Source organism: Parambassis ranga, chromosome 12, assembly GCF_900634625.1.
Source record: "Parambassis ranga chromosome 12, fParRan2.1, whole genome shotgun sequence".
NCBI lineage: Eukaryota > Metazoa > Chordata > Actinopteri > Ambassidae > Parambassis > Parambassis ranga.
In genome coordinates, this window is record NC_041032.1 from 9,792,011 (window position 1) to 9,814,643 (window position 22,633).

Below are 22,633 nucleotides of genomic sequence, written 5' to 3' on the forward strand. Positions count from 1 at the left end.
CCTTCCACTTCTAAAGTACTGAAGCATCCTCCCATTGTACTGCCTCTAATCTGTTTCACTGTGGGATCAATGCTCTGTGGGGTATGCACATGCGACCAAATGACACACTTCAAGTACATTCACTTTTTTTTCTCCCGCAGACTTCAGTCTGGCTTTGGGGTGTCTTTGCTGCAGAGTTTTTGTTGGTCTGTAACCTGGCAGCTCAATCCTGTGCAGGACTCTAGGGTCATACTGTATAAATCAAATGCTGACAGGGTCACTCAAGTATAGACTATATAGTATCATTGCATAACAAGGATTCAACAGTTCTCAAGGGGGGCTCATAAGACTGATCCTAGAAGGTTTTGGTTTGTGTAAAATGATATTAATTTCTTCTCCAAATGTGTATGGAACATGAAAGTTGTCTTCCATTCCACCCATAGGATAAGCACACACACAAACATGTCTGTTAAGGAGTAACAGGTATAGTTGGTATATGGTAGTCCAGAGCGCACACATTTAATCCCTCGGATTATCTACTGGATTAGGGGATGTCGAAAACAAAGTGTGATTTCTTGCTGTCAACAGCAGAATTTAAATGGTTGCTCAGAACCTGCAGGATTATACACTCTGCTGCAACAACAACAGCGACACATTTGTTATTATAATGCTACTTATAAATCCACCTGGAGATTAAAGGTACATATACATTAACACTGTCAGTCATTCCACATAATGCAGTGTTGAAATTTGGATGAGTGCCTACAAATCTAACAGGGTTTTTCTATTTAACAAAAATGCATATGGAAAAAAATAGAAACTTTTTTTTAATTTATTGCATTTATTCTTTTATGTACATGTTTATTTACATAGGTATGCACGGTTCATGTTTTTCAAACTTATGTTGATAGTTTTGACAGCTGTATAGTAATCTCCTGTCTCTATATAAGTATGATTAGAAAATCCTATACAATCATAAAAAGCTGGCAATAAAAAAAGGAAGTTGGACAGTCTATCTTTGACACATGCAAGAGCAAGCTGATTTACATAGTTGAAAAATAAATACTATTGACAAATAACATTCTATTGACTACAAGCATTTTTTTAGAATTAGCTTTTGTCCACATGTAAAACATACCGCTAACATTTGTTTGGTGAAACTGATCTTCATAATGCGTGTCAAGTAATATTGTGTTTGTATTTTCAAATTTACATTCTATATGTGGTGTCCAACTACTTTAGATAGTTTGATTGTCAGAGAAGTGCCTTTTTTGGAGTAATATAAACTATCAAACATTCACTGGACAACGAGACACGGCATAAAACACACAATATCTTTATGTTTTTTCTGTCAGAGAAAGGGCCGGAGTTGATATTTCTCTGTAATATTGTCACTATATACTGATTCAAAATGGTCTAGAGGCACATGAGTTTTTTTTTCAGGTTAATCTCAAGTATATGTAGAATATTTTGTACTGTTAATGATGTCTATACACAATACAGGTACTGTGAAATGTGTGTAAACATGATGATATTCCAAGGAGTGATTGTTCAATATCCAACACATGAGGAAGTACAGAGGACATATGTTGTCGTTTCTCATGCCTTGTTACAATTTTGCTAAAACAGACAGGTCTCCATCAGAGCTGAGTCTCCTCTCAATTGTTAGTTTGAAAGGTGTGTATCAAATTACAGTTTCTGGTTTTTTGATTGTTATCACAGTTTGATGAGACTGCGCTGGAATGCAGTGCAGACTGACTGGTATAAAGTAGCTGTTTTTTGTTGTCACTTTACTCGGTGAGGTGGGCATCTGCCTGGAAAAGTCTGTGCACGAATACACAATCTTAATTGTTTGCTTGCCCATGTTTCTCATAGAAGAATTGTTGATGTACCCATGCAATAGGAAGCCCTTTTGTCAGATTTTTAAGAGCAAGCAAGAGCCACAACAAAAGCTCACACATCTGCTTATTCATTTCTTAAAAACTTATAGCACTTTTACAAAGTTAACTACGCAAAGAAAATGAGAACTTGGACTAATGTGACAGAAGACAAACATCCTTTTTTTTTTTTTTTTTATAGTTACACGATTTTCGGGACATGAATACAAAACAGGAGTTTTGTATTTGTTAGAAAAGGCTGAAAATACATACTGGTCTTACATGAAACATCCAAAAACGTCACTCAGTCCACGTCAGCTGACAGCTGGCCAAGTCTTTCTGTTCAGTGTCTCTGCACTCTGAGCAGTCTTTGTGTATGTTCTGGTCCAGCTCCTCTATTCATGTTTGTTGTTTGCTCATAAGTGCAGATTCTGTCACAAGTTAAGTGATAAAAGTGGACACCAATCCTACAAATGTCCACTGATTTCATTAAGATGAACAGCAATATATCCTCCCGAGATATAAATATAAGTTCATCTAAACCCTGCCTTATTTTTGGTCCTTTTCTGTTTCCTTTTTGTATTTGTAATGGTCGAGTGTGTGTTTTAGCTGTTCTCACTCCACTCTGGCATGATGCTGACACTATGAACAGAGTGGTACTGGTGTGGGGATAATGTACGTGGTATGGCGTGCGTATAGAGGTACTCATTTCCCTGTAGGCCGGCTGTAGGCGACTGGATCCCAGCCCCGGGACTGCACTGACGGCCCAGAGTCTGGTGGGCCATGGGGCTCTGGTACATAGCTGCGTGGTGGCCGTCGCCCAGCTGCGGTGAGGCGTGTCCTCCCACCCCGCCTAGTCTGGACACCAGAGACCCTGAGGTGAAGTGAGCAGAGAAGTGCTGGTAGGGCAGTCGCTCCATAGGCTGCATGGTGGTGACAGAACAACTACCGTAGGGTGAGACGCTGGCCCAAGTGTTGCAACTGATGTCCTCCAAGCTGGGAACAGGCTCAGCACCTTGTGAGGCGCTGGCATACATACAGGCCTGCCGCTGGCTGGATTCACTGCGGTAGGGCCCACTGGCGAGGCTGAGGCTCTGAGCGTAGCCAACGGGGCGGTAGTAATGGTCCTCCTCACTGGACGAGCTCTCCAGATATGCTTTTTTATAGCTGTGCTCACCTGAGGTACAATTGTCCTCCACTGCTGGTAGAATGGCAGAGGTCATTTTCAAACAAACACTTATGCCACGAAATAGTTTTTAAATTTTATATTTTTGTATTGTTTAATTGATTTTTAGACCTTGCGTCCATGTAGTGTCTCCTACCTTTCCTCTTGATGCAGTGGTACTCTTGGCCGTGCTCATGTGGCAGCGGGTAGGAGCCCGACTGAGGCAGCATATCCTGCGAGGTGCTTGTGACTCCATTCTCACACTGGGAGTACTGGGAGCTCATGGTGCTTGGCGTGGCCAGTCCCTGCACCTCCCCACTGAACGGGCTCTGGCTGGAACCCACTCTTTGCCGCACTGTGCTGCGAGGCACCACCGGATACTCCTTTGTGCTATGTGCAAACACAAGCACAGTGGTCAGTAATAGTAACAGCTGTACACAGCACACATTTAAGAAGCATTTTCATTCTGTGCAGTTCATAATCAGTGTTTTAGTGATTCACTTCCACTAACAGGACACACATACACACACACTCCTCTAGGAAGAAGCCTTCTGTTCAGAATGCCAATATTTATTTCACTCCTATGAATCCACAGGATCCATCAATACATCATTTTGCTACTTTTGCTTCTTTGATTTCAGTTATAGCTTCAGTTGAAAAAGTGACCTGGTTTTGCAATAAGCTTTCTCCTTAAAATTGTAACTAAGAGCAGACGTGCATTGCTTACTGTGCTCTGTAGGATTGGACAAAGGCACTGTAAGATTGATAGTGTGGTTTTGGACTCTCACCAAGTTCTATATATTTGCAAGTTTTGATAGCTGAATGCACTTCACTCAAAATGTCGTATTATCTTGTGGCACGCACCTACTTAAAGTAACTTAACGTGTGTCCGGTACAATCAAGCGGGCGATTTTTAAAAACCACTTGAAAGTACAGAAATCTATTATGTGTTCTGGGATTTTTCTCTGCAACATAAATCATGACATTAATCTGAAATACTTGATCATAAAGCATTTTATTCTGCGGCTCCGAATAAAGGTCACGGGAAAGATGCATGATTTTAGCACCTTGTGTAAAAGCCAAACAGCTTTTCCAGTTTCTTAGTCTTGATTTGGGATTTTTTTCATTTGAATACACATAGTGTCTGTACAGAGCTGCCCAAAAAGGAGGAGGGGGTGGGTGTTTCAAAACCAGATTTTCTCCTTTGAAAAAGTGTTTTCCACGCAGCATGGACTCATGCTCCATCTCTCATCTGGACTGAATAATGGAGCGAGAGAGAAAGTGAGAGAGGGAGCAATGTGGTCATGTACTGCCTTGGCTGCCTGACCAAGTGATACCACCGGATTCCTGTTGCACACAAATGTATACACACGCATGCATGCAGCGGACACACGAGCAGTTGGAACATCTCTATAGAGAGAGATGTTACAGTTTTCAGAGGTTCTGCCAGATCAGCCATAAAAGTCTTCAGCATGAAGCCTGGCTCCTGATCAAGTGCTACACTTACATCACTGAAAATAACACTCACTGAAAATAACACTCATGACTGGCTTGCATTTAGGTGATTGAAGGATTAAAGTGGGGCTTGTTAAGTGACAGTGTGACCAGGATGTCGGTAATCCCTGCCTAATTGAGGTAACATTTATACACATCATTCCGAATTTCCATACATCAGAGCCAAAAATCAATTAAATTACTATTCAGAAATGAAACTTTTTGTTTTTCTTTTTGCAGCGTACCTTTGCATTCTGGACATCCGGTGCAATTCCATATCATCACTTCCGCGGAAACCTTTAGCAAACGGGTTGTTTTCAATCTTCAGCTGAGTTATCTGGAAAAAACAAAAAAAAACAAAATGCAAATCTTTTATTTAAAAATAGCTGCTGTTTAAATGTAGCATTTCAGCAGCAGACAGCACAAATCTTCTTCAACTCAAATAGTAACATTACAACATATTTCTGTTTTTGGAACTGGTTACAACAGAATGAAATACCAGATCCATTTTCCAGAAATCTAAGACCCTTTTAGAGATCACTTCAATAGAAATATGTCTCAATAAGTCATATTTTCATTGTATAATTTATAACATGACATGATGTCCAGTGTTGCAGATACTTGGCTGAATATGATTTATTTCATTTTTTATTTTTTATTTTTTTGGTAAAAAAAAAAAATGACAGTCCTAAACAAAAATAGTCCAGAATTGCTTTTGTGGACCAAAACAGTAAGTTAATCCCAAAGAGGTTAAACACAATCCAGGGATATCCCTCACTCGAGCAGTGGTTTCTGGCAGGTAATTAGTTGGCAGGCTCTTGTGTGCTTCCAGCTTTCTCTGACAAGACTGGAGGTTTGTCTGCACGCTGGCTGACACTCACAGCAAACCTTGTAAAATCTCTCATGTGACACTTCGCTAGCTTCTTGTTAATATGCACTGCCTGGCAGATCCCTCGTGTATTGTTTCATCATCTTATTGTGCTCCATTTTATCCTTGGCAGGTGTTCGAAAAAATACAAATAATTACCACAGGGAGAAGATGTAAAAGAATAATTTGTAAGTAGACTTGAGACAATTTATCCTCAGCTTCAAAGACTGTAGTTTTATTAGTCTGTGTGTCCAAACTATGCTCATTAAAATAACTGAGGCCTGCATCAACATATTTCCAGATGCTATGGCCTATTTCAGCAAAAATACAAAAGTGAAGTATATATGTGTGTGTGGAACTTATTGGCCTGCATTTGTCTTTCTAGTTTGACAAAATTCTTTAAAAAAGCCTTTTAATTACAGCTGTGACCTGAGACCAGAGACCATGAGCATTTTCATTAGCTGAGAGTCTAACAGGTGAATTGGACACATGCCTGCAGCACATATTGCTTTGGCAGATGTTGGACTGTTTGATTAGACAGTTGTGGTAAAACGCCTGGAAATTCAGAAATGCTTGTTTTCCTACAGGTCTGGAGAGCCCCAATAATTAGCCCCAGGGTTACGATCTCAGCCCCCCAAGTTAACATGTTTAAAAAAATAATGAATGGTTTCTACAGAATGTTGGTCATTTGTGCTTCCTGTTCCCAGAAGTGTGGAGACTTCTGATTGGCTGCTGGGACATTATGAGCTATCGCCCCCTTTTTCTCCTATATTCCCCAAACTAAAAACATATAGGCCTACATGCTTAAATGATGTTAAACAGACGCTGTTTACAGATATTTTCATTCCCAAGAATTTTTTTTTCTCTTCCCAGAAATTTGGACAGAGTAAATATTGAGTTTTAACTATATGCGGCCTCCAGGAATTAATTCATTTAGCTGTAATTTGATGGAATTTGGCTGCAAAACTAACTTTACAAGTTTTCTGAAATTAGCAACAGCAGGGTAAGAGAGTCATTTAATTATTATCGACTTTAATTAAATCCACCGACCAAAAAACAGCCAAAATATGTGATCATAAAAACGACAGCCTCTCAGTGGAGTTTTGGCTTTCATTAAGAGCGGCACTGACGGTAACCTGCGGCTTCATTTTGCGCAAATTTAAAGAAATATAACGTGACAGACAACTAAAATGAACGTTTTTTAATTGAAATTAGAATACAGCACATTTTATTTAAATAACTTTAGCAAGTTTAAAAGTGTCGCTATATTTATTATTATTTTTTTTTTATTGATGGCTTATTGCTTTGAAGTCCCTGGAAAGTCAAAGCAGGCGTTTATCCGCTTTATCTCAGTCTACAAAGCGCCGTGAGTCTGTAACTTGGAACAAGTCGCTTGAGGTCAGACGTCTAGTCGCGTATCTGAAGTTTTTCCTCGTCTGTCAGTGACTCGATGCGATATCAGCGATTTTCAGCTGACAGTGACGAGACTTTAAACTCAGACCAGAGCCGTGCTTTCATTTTCTCCTTCAAGCGAGTTACAAGCAGAGAAAAAGAGCTGGACACAATATATATATATATATATATATATATATATATAGTTAATTACTCATATTTTTGCAGTTTGAAACTAAAAAGAAAAAACTAAAAAAAAACACTATATATTTTTGGATATATTATATTTATATTTTTACTTCACAATCAGCTTCAATAAAGTTAAACCGCGTCATAAAAACGCAATAAAGTAAATGTTTCTTATGTTTTTGGTATTTCTTTTTATTTATTTATTTTAAGTCGCATTAGAAAAACAAAAACAGATCCAGAAGTAGCCCCCGGGTTTACCTTATGGTTCTGGTACGATGTAACCGCTATGAAGGCTGTCTCTGGGAAGACGTGGGTGCAGAAGGCCGTGTTTTTGGAGCCGAAGCCATTGTTTTCATCCGCTTTCACTATGTGAATCCTCGGTTGGTACTTGTGCATCGAATTTAGTATGATCTAGAAATAATAAAAACAAGAATAAATGTTAAATGTGGCAGCATGGTATTACAGTAAAATACATAAACAGCTGAAATACACTCCAACAGGCTGCTGGGAGTAAAAAAATAAAATAAAAGATAAAGCTCAAGCACAAAACAACCTGTTAAAAGAAGTTTTTGCTCATTTTAGAACAAGTTGGAAAAAAAAACAAGACAACTTAGTCCTAACCCCCAAATCAGCTTTTGAAGCGAAATTGAATTATTTTGCTGCACAATTGAACAATATTATTGAAAATATAGCACAATTCAAAAATAAACTCAAGATTAAACAAAAAGCTTGTGAATGCATAATAATGCTTCAGATGGATGAAAGAAAGGGTGGAGTCATTCAAAGAAAAAATTTTTTTTTGTGAAATCACACATTAGATGCAGGAAAAAGAAAAAAAGCTTGGCAGCTGTTAACAGGAAGGTTTATATATATATATATATATATATATATATATATATATATATATATATATATATATATATAATCCATTAATCCCACAGTCGTTTCTGTGTAAATGACTTGTTTGACCAGAGGTAAAACCTTTACTGCTCTGCAAAATGTAATTAAACTTTTATTGCTTTTATAAATATTTTAAATTAAATCAGGCCATGTGTATTCTTATTGTTGTCATAAGAAGGCCTGAAAATACCCTTTTATCTAAATAAAGTGAAGACCTTCATAGTTCTCTTTCAGCCTGAAAACTAAATTAAAACATTACTTGCATGCAGAGGACTAATTCACCACCACATTACATTTATTACTGTCACCATGGCAACTGTGTCACACAAAGACTGACATAAGCATGAACTCCCTGACTAACCCTCTTTTGAGCTGCTGACTACTAACGGTGGCTAGCTTGGCGACATTAAGGCTCGCTCCACACAGCTGAACTTGAACCTTGAGTTTCTCTTTTGAGGCCCTCTCATCTGTGGATCTTAATTTGAATTGTTTTGACAGATCAGGGAATCAGAGTGGCCATCAGCCTTAGAGAAACTAATATACTAATATATACTATATAATATAATATATAACGGAGAGGAGGAATGGCTCTGGGACAGAGTGAAGAGAGGGGAATCTGATCAATATAAAGCATATAAGAGAGGGGAATCTGATCAATATAAAACATATTGATCAGATTCCCCTCTCTTCACTCTGTCCCAGAGCCATTCCTCCTCTCTGTTATCTTAAAAATTTTTTTTGTACCTGCCTTCACTGCTGGTATGAGATGATTACCCTGACCTGCAGTACCTGTGGGGGCATCCTGCAGCTTGACAAAGACACAGTGTCTTTTCTCAGGGCTGAGTGAACCATGGAGGCCTACACAGATGACACAATAGTCACCAGTCAGTTGAACTTGATCTCATTTCATGGTGTCTGGCATGCACTTTAGGCGTAATGGATTTAATGGTACATATGGATCAATATATTCTTACTGGATTGCATCCTTTTTTTATTGCTAAGCTCCATTTGTACTGTAGTTATGTCAGTTCTTTTACATGTCATATTTATTTAGCATTCTGTTTGTTCTTATAATCCTACATGACAAGAGCCTCCCAAAACGCAGAGCTGAGAAAAACAAAACATTTCTTTATGCATGCATTACTGGCTGCTTTGTCTTTAGGAATACGTCCAAGTTTGGGACAAGCCACAACAACAAGTCCATCAATGCACACATGTCATTCAGCGCACTAGAAGCAAAGATGTCTGCACATTTCACTCATGGCATGCTCCACTGTCTGTGGGTTCCCAAAGGTCCAGTATGTGTGCTAGTATAGGGGGGTTGCAGTGGTAGGGGTGTAGCTGCAGACCACCCACCGGGACCCCAGCACATGCCTCGTCTTCATGGCCCAGTCTCTGCCCTGCCTGGGTCCCTGTATCTCTGTCCACCCCTCCTTCCCCTCCCTCCCTGCAGCCTCTGGATGATAGTGTGTAATGATAGTGAGGGATCACTTTGGGTCTCGCGCCGCTGCTCTTTGCTTTCAAGTTCCAACACATCAGAGAGTTTTTCCGAGCCTCGGGATTAGCCGGCTTTGTACACCACCATCTATTGCTCATCGCACACTGCCATTCAAATATATACAGTGCGATCCTCACACTCCACCCTCTTGGCCGAAACATGTGTGGGAAGACGGGGAGACGAGAGCAGGCGCAAACTGACGGGGGTGAGATGAATAACACTGAGGAATATTCTGGGAGTAGAGAGGGAGATCAAAGCTGAAACTACAGCTCGGTATGAAACCTGAGAACACATATTTAGGAATTCAAATGTCAGAATAACACAAATTTGGAAACTTTGCAGAGAAGCAATGTGTGCAAGAAGTTTTTTTTAATGTTGTAAAATTACCAGAGTTAAGGGTTTTACCAAAGTAAACTGTAGAAGGGAATACTGCACTTTGGCAAAAACCTAATTTAAACGACTTTTATGCTGTAGTGAATTTACACACATCATGTGTATGTAAGTGAAATACTTTAGAAGCTCATAAGGTTCCAAAAAATGTAAAGAAAAACTATATAAATAACAATAATGGGTCAGAAAATGGAGAAGCTAACTCGCATATCAAAAGGTCGTTTCAAAGTTTCCACATATTTTGGTCCATATAGAAATAATATATTAGACAACCTGTATGTGCTCTCCACTTTAGTAAGCTAGCTACTGTGCTACCAATGCTAACCAATTCAGCTAAGCTCACTAGGAATAGCAGTTCGACCAGTTCAGACAAAGCATAACTATTTTAAAAGTTCACTGTTTTTCTACGAGCCACTCCTGTGTCAACCCAACCTGCAAAGATCAATTAAATAATCGTCATGTCACATTAGAAAAACAAGGTTCCAGCGACAGAGTTCCACTTCAATGTGATGCAGAATAAGCACAGTTACTTGCATACAAACACGAGGGCACCATGGGGGCTTAAACCTTTCTTGTTTCCTGTTGCTTAACAACAGTCCTGGTGAGCCGGGCCCTGCTCCGTCCACTGACGTGTATCTAATTCACCAGACACTTCGAGAGGAACAGGCTTCAGGGCCTGTCCTGAGCGGGTCTAATCTACATCAGCAATATGTTTTGGTCTCAATGCTAGTAATTATAAATCATCTACAAGTTATTTCAACCAGCTGGACCAACAAGCTGATGGAGTGTATTTCTGGCCAGCCACCAGCATTTCATTTATGAATCCCATGGTGCTGTCTCCCAGCACGAAAGAGGGAGAGCCAGGAACCGCTGCAGCCAATCAAAAACGCACTTTAACCTGAAATTTACAGCGCTGCTCACATTCCGACTGAGCTGAGGTTTCATTTCACCAGCTGGGCTTTGGCAGGGCAACAATCCCTATAGGTGCCATGTGAACAGATAGTGGCCTGTGTATGCAAAAATACATATGCATTTGTGTTTGGGCAGCTGTGAAAGGCTGAATTCAGTCTCTGTAAAACCAACGATGTGTAAGAACTTATGGAAGAACATACCTAGGCTAGTATGTATTGAATAATTGTAAATCTGTAAGTGGTAGATAATATATAACTTTAATTGGTAACACAAGTTTTTCTGCCTTTCAATGACGTATTTACAGATAAGACATTAGTTTATTTCATGTCTGACTATAGATTAGCTTTTAGACATTTGACTTTTTTTCATAAAGTTCAATAATTACCCTAAAAAATATATACTTTGTTAAGTTTGCCAACCCTATAATAGTTTTTTTTTTTCAACAATTGCGAGGCATAATAAGAAAGCTAATTGTGTGACTGTTCTGTGTTTCTACAGCGAGACGTCTAATTAGGCCTCAATGTGCCCATCAACTCAGATTTTTATGAAAACCTGCTGCCAGCAGGCCTGTTTGTTGATGAAGTAAGTGATGTTTGTGCTTTCTGTTTGGGGCAGGACAGGAATCACAAAAGTCTGGGGCCAGATAGTGAGTGTAGATTAATGAGGAGCTAAAGCAAGGAAATGGGTACCATGTAGTCCCTCACTGAGGAGGGGGTTGTGTGAGAGAGACAGAGAGGTGGTGTGCGGTGGTGCAATTGCTTTTTTTCCTTTTTTGCTAAAAAGTGGCCAACTGCTCCCTTTACTTATGCAGGCTTATACCTCCAGGACGTCCAAAACTATAATGCACCTAGGGGGTGCTATAATAAACCTGGCCTGCAAAAAGCACCAAAGAGTTTCCAGAACACGCTTAAAGCAAACAAACTCTATTTAAATGATGGTGAGAAATCTTTTTTTCTGCTCTGAAAGTTCTCTGAACACCAAGAGATTCATGAGAATATGAGAGTCAGACGTGGTGTGAATTACACAAGGAAAAAGACACATATTTGAAACATTTGAATGCAACTTCACTTCCACCTAAGTCTATTTCTACAGGACAGTAGCTACATGAGGCAGCATCTTCCTCTGGTTCTTATTTTTCAAAGGTCCATTAAACTTGTTCTTCTTAAAAGTATATTTACACTGTAGAATTTGTAAATCAAAATTTGCAATGGCTATACCAGCAAAAATAGCATGTATAAGAATATCCCTTTAGTTGTTTAGGGTATAATTTGCTGTATATTTTATTTTAAAATCTAAAATTATATGAGTTAAATATTCTGAGCTTGGAAAAAATATGTACATTAAATGGGAATAAATATAGAAATTTAACACAATATGAAGTCAACATAATAAAAGACTTTAAACAGAACTTTACTGCAACTTCATGTGACAGTATTGGACCTGTGAAGGTGTACGTTTTGTTTCCATTTTAATCCAGATTTATAAATATTTTATCAACTTCTGTAGTCATAATAATAATAATAAAATTTGAAACGACAAATTATTGAAGCCCACACTTGTTGATAAAGTTAAATGAGTCACGCTAAAGGGAGGACTTGGGCAGATGGCCGTTCACACTGAGAACCACAGAGCAACACATAAAGCTCCAAAAACAATCACCCACACAGAGATCCATGCACAACTTGTGTATAAAGACACAGACTTGCGTTTTGCAAAATAGATGATAAGCCTAGGCACCTACGTGTCCGAACGGGTCCAGGTGGTTATTGGTCAGTTTCAGCTTCTGGAAGGAGACGAGCTGCCTCATCCAGTGGGCCCCCGTGGCGGGAGAGTCCGGGTGAACGTAGAGCCTCCCGGGCATGGCGGGCTCTGCCTTCCCGGTCACAGACCTGACACACAACGACACAGCCACACTGTTACTCCTATTACGTTCAGTAAAATATGAACTCATCATATTAGTTATGCAAATTAGAAACGCGGAGGGATATTTGAAGTGATGATGAAAGTTAAAACCGGTTTGCGCAGGAGACTGCAAGGCTGCGTAATTTCAGGTAATTATGTCTGCACACTTTACGCAAACCTGTAGACCGTGCAGTGGTGCCATTTAAGTTCGTTTTGGGTTGTGGTTAAAATTAACAGACATTGTTTTCTAACATTGTTAGATCGAAGGAAGGATTAGTTCCGGGACATGATTTGGGCAGGTCATTATCGGCAGTATTGGCGTGTGATTATCCCCCATTAAAAGGCAATGACCCAAACAAAGCATTTCGGCGCAAGGTCGGACATCGACATGTCACTAAACAAATAGCCATGTTAAAAGCAAAATGTGAAAGTCAGGAAAGGCTCCTTGGAGTGCACGTGAAAAGTAATCAGCATTCATTCAGCACCGAGAACAGAATACTAAAACAGTTAATAATTCTCAGGGCAACAATGCGTTAACTTCCACGTCTCGTCCATCAGAACAATATAACATTCCCTGTAGGTGTGAACTCCACAGCGTGGAACCCCTGTGACACAGCGACGCTCATTGTTGTCTGTGCGTAAAAACGAACAAACCATTCGCTTTTGGAAAGATGAGAGCTAAATAATTCGTTTTATATTTACGTACCATTTATTGTCAGCGAATTTGTATCGATGGTCATCCGCAGGAACAACATCCATCAGGAGGATATATTTAGTTTTGGGGTTTAATCCCGTCACCTTCACTTTAAAGCTGGGGAACATTCTCCTGTAAAAGACCAAACGATGGTTATTCCATGGTCACACTGTGAGGGGGAAAAGTAAGATAATAATTATTATTATAATAATAAATAGATTGACGTGTGTTTATATTTTAAATAAATCATCTAAATGTTGTTATTTAACTTAAACAACCTTTATTCTTTACAGAATCCTGGGAAAAAATGCGTAAAATGTATAATACACAGTGTAAGGTCACGCTGAAGAGTTAAAGTAAATTTCTTTATTTGGTTTGCTGAGGAAAATCTTTCTTTCAGGGCAGGGCGTTCGGCCTGAGAGAGACTATTATAAAACGTGTTTCACTGTGTGCCAGATTTTTTCAAGATCCGTTTAGTAAATCATTTTGATATTTGGTAGCTGTCATGCTGTAGAAACACACACACACGACGAAACGCAAGCGTTCCCACAAGTCAGCGAGAAGGGATGCGCAACATCCTTTCTCGCCAAACTGGAGCGTAATGATTGACGGGGATACAATGGAGACTTTGCTGCAGATGTGAGGGAACAACATGCCTTCTGCCCGCACAGTGAAATGAAGCCATGTTCAATTATTAATATTCACACACATGTAAGCCACGGGCCATTTGACACAGAGAAGACACCAGCGCCCATCGTGCATATTTTATGCACACTCACACTCACGGGGAGTGTGAGCTGTTTTGACTGGATACGATCTGAGAGGGCCAGTGTGGAGCTGACAGGAGACACATGCACACACGCACAACATGTTGCTGCACAGTGTTGGATCACAAGAAACGTCTGCACGCAATTACACACACACACACACACACACACACAGCAGAAAGAAGGAGGAAAGAACATATGCTGCTAAAATGCCTTTATTCAACTGAACATAAAGACTCGGCATATTTTCCACCGGAGTGCAGCTTTGGCTGATTGTTCGATGGTATTGCATTTCCCCAACAAGCCCACCCAGACTAAAATGTAGGCTGTATATGCACAGGCGGTGCTAAAGCGTCCACCAGATGCTTTGTGTTTTCTCTGTGGTTCCTAGCAGTGGATATTTCCCCCCCAAGAAAAATTCCAAACCGGCATATAGTTCACATTTTAACGCGCAGAAGAGCTTAGATACAGCCCATAGTGTACATAGTGTGTTATCAGCCAGCACACGCGTCCAGACACAGCTACTGCAACATCATGATATATTTTTTTTCTCTCTTACCGTCCGGCTTTGGTTATGATCATCTCCGTGCCCACCTCATAAAACTTCATCCATAATTCCCTTTCGTGCAGGTAGACTTTTATTCCCTCCATCCCCTTCAAAATAAAAGACGTTTTAGACAGAGGTGGCATGCAGGGGTGCTTTTAAGGCCTTCAAAAACATCTGTTGTCAGGTGCCAAAGGAGTAAAATCCATGATGTAAAAACTGGTTTTAGAACACGTTAAACTCTTCAGCAGAATGAGTTGTACACTTACTAATATATGTGTAGTTAAATAGTGTGGGCTGTTATTCTGCAGTCTGAAGCCTGTTGGGCCTTTAGACATGAAAATACAATTTACTGTAAACAATGTAATGTCATGATCATAAACTCCCACAAAATATATCACTGAGGCAGCTTCAATAATAATAATTGTTTTTAACCAGATTTGTAGAATTACATTAAACTTTAACTTTGAGAGCAGTTTTTGAGCATTATCTGTGACTGAGAACTTCAGCTGGCTTCATATCGACACATTCAATCAAATGTAATAATAATTAGAATAATCACTCCATGCATATTTGCAGGCATTACCTTTCAGATTCATATTTTATGTTTTAGTTATGCTATTGGTGTTTTTAGCAGTGAATCTGACCCTGTAAGCCTGCGGCTGCAGCCGGACAGCAGTGAGAGTGAGGCCTGCACAGACGGATACTGACCTGCTGAATGTAAGTGGTCTGTGATGATGGGGATTTGCTCGAGGTGCTGTTCTGTTTCTCTGATTTATTATCGCTCTGTAATTCCCTTGAATCCGAGCCACCTGGAGAGTTTTGCAGGACAAAAGTCTCCTCCTGGTCCGCCATGACCGAAGCTCCGAAAACTAACCGTCTCAGCTGAAAGACGGAAACACAGGAGGTCAGTGTGCGGATGATCGAGCGTAATCATAGGACACTGACAAAAACTCAACAGTCACTTCCATATGACACAATATATTTTTCGCCTGTGCTGAATATTGGGTTGTTAGTACAGAGCTACCCCTCGAGTGGAACCTCATGAAAGGACAGCAGCTTGGTTTAAGTGACGATTTCAAAATAAGACAATAATAATTTAGGCCCACTTATTTAATTAACCTTTTCCCAAGATGCTTGATACTAAAACGGTGTATTTTAATAAACAAAAAATGTTATTCACAGCACTTAAGAGGGCACTACACCAGGCCCAGGACTTTTTCTTTGCGGTTTACAAAATACCATTTCCTGTTCATGTCCTCCTAAACTACAGACAGCGCTGTTATTGTTACATCCTGGCATGTTATGTGAAGTCCAGGAACAAAAATCAAACGCAACCATGGCGCCCCCAAAACAATCCTCTACACTCAGGCGGTGTCACATCGGTTCAGCGGTTCCTGCAGCGTTTACTGTGATGTAAACCGATGTGAATGGAAACCACAATGCACAGCTTACACACTAACCAAGATCAGAGCAGGATCAGCTTACCTAAAAAAAAAACAACCAAAACACGTCGCAGGCTACAGTTGGACACGGCGGTGGCACAGCAGAGGAAGTAAAGCGCCTCTCGCCTTTAAAACGTCCAATGCCGCGTCCCAAATCAGATAATCCAGGCGTTTCTGTCGATGACGCTGCGCAGACTATCCATGAACCTTACAGTTAGTCCAGATTTTCTACAAACGGAGCTGAACCCGCGGAGATCCTCGCGGCGCTCGGTGACAGCTACGAGGCGCTGGTAGGTGCCCTATTGTGCATTTTACAGCTGAGGTCCGTTTTGTGAGCAGATCCTGCAGATAGCACCTAGCAGTAAGCTACAGCCGAGTCCCAGTGGAGCAGGTCCGTCACCTCCTTCTTCCCTCCTCTCTCTCTCTCTCTCCCGGTCTCTGGTTTGTCAGCCCTACGTCCCCCTCTCTTTCGTGCTCGCCCCCTCTCCAAACCCTCCACTGCGCATCAATGACCAGCCGTGCGAAGCGGAAACGGAGTCCGCGACGTAGAAGTGATGGTGTGGGGCTATGGGGGGGAGGAGGAGGATGGAGGGAGGGTTGTGGGGGGTGTTGCCGTTGCAGGAATAGCATTGGTTTATATACTAAATAATAATTCCTTCCAGGTCCCCACCCCAGGTCTTCTGATTTATCCACTCTAGACCTCTCCATAATCCCGGTCTCCAGCTTGTGATCTATTTGAAATTTGGATTCCCGTGCGCCATTACGCGCAACCTCATCCTCTGCAATGTGATAGCTCTCAGACAATGGTAAATCAGGTTAATCAAGCACATCAAAATTTCATTCGCACATCAGCAAACGTAGAAGGCCAACAGGTTGTCTCTGATTATTGTACAGTTAACGATGCCCTTTCCCCCCTCACTGTCTCTGTGAGGAATGAACCTTTTACTGTTTGGAAAATAGACCAAGGTTCAAAACAACATCCGTGGTGCATAGCAGGAGGCAGAAATACCCAAAATAGATCCAAATTGGATATTTTTATTTCTAAACGAGGGAAGCAGGGAGCATGGGATGACTGTGCAGGTTACCTCCAGGCCTGTGGCTTCACGCAGGCTTTGCCTACCCGCCGCAGACCGTTTCACATGGACACATTTTGACAGAAAGGATCCCAGTAAACGACCACGTTCAAGATCCAACTGTAGAGACGCATGTTTGCATTATACGTGCTTCACAAACGGGTCAATGCCTCTTCATCTGACTTTATCGTGGCAGTAGGAATATAGTCATTTTAACTCGTTAAAACGGAAAGTTGGAAGATGAAGGTGAAGTTTGACATTTTATCATTTCAAATGATTTTTTTCTGCCTTATTTGACATGGCCCTCCTCAAAATAAGCAAAACACTGAAAACAACACTCACCGAAATCAGAAGATATTTTAGTAAAATAAACTATGTAACAACATGCAACTTTCTGAAGGTGCCATTTTTTGAAGTGTGCACGCTGAAATGTCTCATTTTGCGTTTTAGGCTGGTGTATTATTACGCAGGCACCCACAGCGTGTCTTTTGCCCAGCAGTCAGCGCGACAAAGAGACTGCATGATCTGTGTGTTCGTTACAGAGCTGGCAATACGGATCTCTTGGATTATCCCAAAAGTTATTTTTTTAGTCTTTACGCAAAGTTTTCCTGAGTGGGTAACTTTAATAGTTTTACGCACACAGACGTGCTTCTGTTTAAAGCTGTTGCACAGGGAGTTTTTCCAGAACTATAAGGTTCACTAATGACAATGTCAGTGCAGAAATGGAAAGGCCACCTGTAAAGTTTGGTTGAGGAGCCTTGCGCACGGTGTAACACACACGGAACGTTATTGCACATAAAGTTGGTTAATTGAAAAAACGAAGGATTACACAGAACGAAGCAATAAGACTGATACGACAGAAAAATCCGTTTTGAATAAGTCTCAGCGTTCATGGGCCTCATGTAGGAGAGCAGCAAACTCCCTGCTGGTGCTGTGGGTTAACTTCATATAAAAGTCTGCAATTAAGACTGAAGCATGTAGCCTACATAGTTAACTACGATTAAACTAAGTGTTTAAAACCACCTTTTATATAAAACCCAGCTAACCCAGCAGTGTAGGCCTGCAAACTCACGGTCAGACCACTTCCTATATATCTCATGGTTTTATCTCTGGTTAATGCATGGCATGGTAATATAATTATTTTTTTATCGGAGGGCAGAATACAGAAATTAATAGTAATTATGGAGTGATTTAAATACTGAATGAAAAAATGGCTACACGTGGAAAGTAAAAATAAAAGCCTTCATGTGTCCACAAAACAAAACAAAACCGTTCATGAGCGACAATAATCGGAGTTCTGACTGTTGTGTAGTTAAAGGAAACTCTGTCAAACAGGAGAGGTGTAACTTCAGGCTGCCTATAATTAACTCTCAGCCTCCAACGTGAGACGCGTTAATGACACGTCACAAAAACAGATCTACAAAGTGCACGACAGATAGTAAGAATAAAGCAAAAGTAGGGAGAGAAAGATGTCACCCCCCCGTCACACACACACACACACACTGAATAAAGACATAAACACAAACAAACAACCGAACACAGAAGCAGGTTAGAACTTTCCACCATATTAGAGCGAATGACAAGTATGAGTATTCAAATAAATACAATTAGGACAATGCTAAACTTTCGAATCAACATCACACACTGATTTAGCTGCACCGCACTTCTTAATAATATCGATTAAAATGAGAGCAAGTTTCAATTATTAATTTAAAGTTATGTGCTTTTGATCCACGAAACGCCTCAAAAAGCTTCGATGCTAAAAAAAACAACTTTTAGTGCTCTCAATGATTAAAGAAACACATAGAATTTAATATTATAACATTTATTATGGTGAAATGTAAGTTTTTTCATTTTTAATAACTTTCTATCAGCAGGCAGTAGTTAGTAAAGTGGGAAAACGGCTCCATAGCCATTGTTTATATAACCCTTAACCACATTTGATATGTTTGGTACAATATCTCAGTGTGCAGATCATTCAGGCGCAGTTAGATTGCTGAATACTTTCACATCATATATGAGGCACTTCAACACTTACAATAAATGATTTTACTCCATATTATAAGCCGGATTATTTTTTATCAACTAAAAAAATACCATTGACTAAGAATTCTGTGACATTTTAAATTTCAAAAACTTAAAAATCCAAAATGCATATATTTAGATGTGTTTTTTTTAATCCAGGGAAACCCTAATATTATTCTGTGTAAAAGAAGCGAAATTTATATGATTTTTATATTTATATATAACTAACTCCACAGAGGACCTTCTCTACATTTTTGTAGACTTTGTAATACACTGCTCTGCTCTCAGTGAGCCTGTTAAAGCATGTACTGTAGAGAACATAAAAACTGTCCTCACTTCTAAAATTAAACAACATGTTGCGTGACTGTGCTGGCTAATTAGCATTTAGCCTTAAATCACAAACTTTAAATGTAGCTCAGAAAACATACAGAAGTCATTCAGTAACATATTGACCATCTCAGAGCCTCTCATCTTAAACACACTGTAAATCTGCAGCATGCAAATTAAACCACTGGATGCAGGGAGTGGGTAAAGCTCATTAGTGCCATGTATTGGGGAAAAAAATAATTATTGCATTTCTACAGAACAATCATACTGTGTTGCACAGCTAGTGACATACCTCAATGACCCAGGAGCAAATGACACGCAGCGTTTAAAAAAGGGTGAACACACACAGGGGTGTATACATGCTCCCTACCTGCAGGCTGTCCTGTACTGAGTGTGTGATCTGATGTTATCACTTGTTTAGAGCCATTTAAAGTCTGGTAAGATTTAAGCAGACACGCAGGTGAAAGCGCTGGTGTGGCTAACCACCGGTCCAGCCAGGACTCCTCGATCAGGGAGAGGAACGTGTCCAGATGCTCTGCACCAAAGACCAGCTGTAGGGTTTGTGGCTGGATAACCATCCACAGTTTGGCTCTCAGGGGCCTGAGCCAGGAAGGAGAGAAGGGAAACAAAAGCTGCAGCCTGCTCAGTCTTTTAGGTTAAATCTTTTTCAGGTGATACTGAAAAATAAAATAGAGTCATTGTAACATCAGGTTCAAAGATCTTCACAGGGGATGAATACTTTTCTCTGGTAGTAGTTTTAAAAACAAATTTCATAAACAAAGGATTATTATGACTCATCCGTGTTCTGTTGCTTATGAATACTCAGCTGTTTGTATATTCAGCAGAGATTCCGCTGTCAAGATGATAGAAGAGTATTTTTTTTTTTTTACAGACTGCACCTTTAAAGCGGATTTAAAATCATAGTATTGTGTTTAATTGTAACAGGATTAGACAGCATTACATGGCTTAGCCTTTAATAGCACTGTGACAAAAAGCTGTGTAAGAGGCCAAAAACAATAGAGCCTATGACAAATCTGCTGGTTATATTGACAGCAAAGTACTGTACACCGATTGATGCCTCATTTGCTGGTGAGTAGTGTACATGCTCCCACTCAGCTGCCACCATCCTGCCACTGTCTTTCAGTTTCTCTTTAGAAAGATGCAGAGTTATAAACTCTCTCCTAATCCAGTATGGTTTCACCCTCCATGGCCACACATGGGCCTGTGGTCTGCCACCCGCCCGGAGTCTTTTTGGCTGTCTTGTTACTCCCCCCCCCTGCCCAACCTCGACCTCGTGAATGAGTTTACCCTTGTTCCACTAGAAGAGGCAAAGATAAGGTATCGGAGCCTCCATGGCAACACAGGTCTAAGCAGTATATATGGAGATACACACACACACACACACACACACACACAAACGCACACACAGATATATTCCCGCACAAAGCTTTAGAACCTGAGCTGGGCTGTGGGCTCAGGGGTGGTGGTGGTGGTGGTGGCGGCGGGCTTGGGGCTGACACATTTCTGCTAACAATCACATCACACACAGGGACTCACATTCCAACTTCCTGATCACCCCCCCCCCCCCCCTCCACCTACCTCCACAGTCGTCCTCCTCCCCCCTCACAAGGCAGCGACGAAGCACTGGAAGACTGTATTCATAGCTTAGAAAAGTGTTTACAGAAAAACTATTTTTTACCTCATTTAATTAATGAGAGAAGAAGAAGTGGTTGACTTGCACTGTAGATCCTAGTTTGAAATATTATGGAATAAGTTAATTCGTTTTTAAACTCTCCCAGCACATCTGGATCTCTTCATCTTGACCTGTTGGCTTGTCAGATGAGTGAAACGTGTGATGATGGCTGCACATCTCATGTACTCTGCTGCTCCCTAGTGGGCATTATTAAGAAGTCGCCAATGAAATGAGTCCAGCTGCAGAAGTGTACACTTGCGAAACATTTGACTGTGTTACTGCAAATAGATGCATATGCTTGTTTATGTTTGATTACCTAATATTTCATAAACAAAATTTTATAACATTATTTAACATAGGCTGCACCAAGAGACCAAAAGAATACATTTTTTGCTTTTATATTAGTCAAACGAATTACATTTAAAAATGGTCCTTCAAATGCTCAAAAAGTAAAGTAGTATAAAAAAATCATATGCTGTGAGACTTTGACTTTATGGATCCCACTGAGCTGTGGAGGCACCCGTCCACCCACACATCTGAGGTAATAAGCATGGGAATCATGTGGTCTGCTCTAATGGTGGACACATTAACAGACCCTAGGGGCCTGCGGGTCATCATGTCTCACTTCAGTGAGGTCAAGGCAACTCCGACATGTTCAAATGCACAAATTATGACTGTCAAATCCAGGAATTATATATATTATAGATTTTTCACCTCACATTTTTGGTAAGTCTCATCAGAAAACAAAAATTGCTGCTTGAGTGGAATATAATTTCTCATGCTTACAGCTTCAGTGCAAAAAACAAAACAAAACTGACATATCCACCCGTGTGTGTGTGTGTGTGGCCCTGCTCTGTTTTTCCGCATGCTGACATTCATCCTGCTCTACCTTTGACCTGATTCACACCTGTTCTGCGGCGTGAAAAGAACACACTGCTTGACTCTTGGCTGGAAACAGTTTGTCGCTGGATGTAGATAGACAATTCACTGTAGCGTACTTGTGTCATGTGTCAATAGAAAAGGATAAAAATGGCATTGTCACACTGTGAAGAGGATTATCGCTGTCATATCTCCTCCTATTTCTGATAGGCTCATAGCAGTAGGCCAGGGACAAAAGATCAATATGTTTGTTCATGTTTTAGGGCTTGTGACTCAGTAGATGACTGCAGGCAGTTGCACTGGGTGTGTCTGTTTTTCTTCAAATTCATGCGTCCTTAATTGACAGTGGCTTTTTTGTTGTGTTTTGCATTAATCATTCGTTCATCGAGATGCATAAATCAGCAATATTTCCCTGTGGTGTGGCTTTCATTGTCAAACCCTGCCGCAGCTGTTCAAACAGTCAAACAGAGTGTGAAGCAACAGTAGTTCAAGCTTCATCACTTGCAGTAATCTTGTGATATAAACAGGATGAACTGGGGGGTTGGCAAACCCACACAAACACAAGTCTACAGAGCTCACACTGACTGCAGAAGATGGGCAACAACATTCACCCAAGATCC

The 22,633-nt window shown here is 40.4% G+C and overlaps 1 protein-coding gene across 1 annotated transcript; it reads right to left on the reverse strand.

The window, feature by feature from the left end:
- Positions 1–2,461: 2,461 nt before the first annotated feature.
- tbx5a (T-box transcription factor 5a) lies at positions 2,462–15,426 on the reverse strand. The gene is made up of 8 exons (XM_028418200.1): positions 15,283–15,426; positions 14,587–14,681; positions 13,273–13,392; positions 12,406–12,553; positions 7,223–7,375; positions 4,761–4,852; positions 3,179–3,411; positions 2,462–3,054 (listed from the first exon to the last, which is right to left on the reverse strand). Exons 1-8 carry the CDS (start codon positions 15,424–15,426, stop codon positions 2,462–2,464), a joined length of 1,578 nt encoding a protein of 525 aa, XP_028274001.1.
- Positions 15,427–22,633: the final 7,207 nt, after the last annotated feature.

Coding starts and splice junctions, on each gene's coding strand:
- tbx5a (XM_028418200.1), bottom strand. CDS start 15,426: ATGGCGGACCAGGAGGAGACTTTTGTCCTGCAAAACTCTCCAGGTGGC. Junction 7,376..12,405: donor ACCTGGACCCGTTCGGACAC/GTAGGTGCCTAG, acceptor TATTATTTCTAG/ATCATACTAAATTCGATGCA. Junction 3,055..3,178: donor CCACTGCATCAAGAGGAAAG/GTAGGAGACACT, acceptor TTCTACCAGCAG/TGGAGGACAATTGTACCTCA.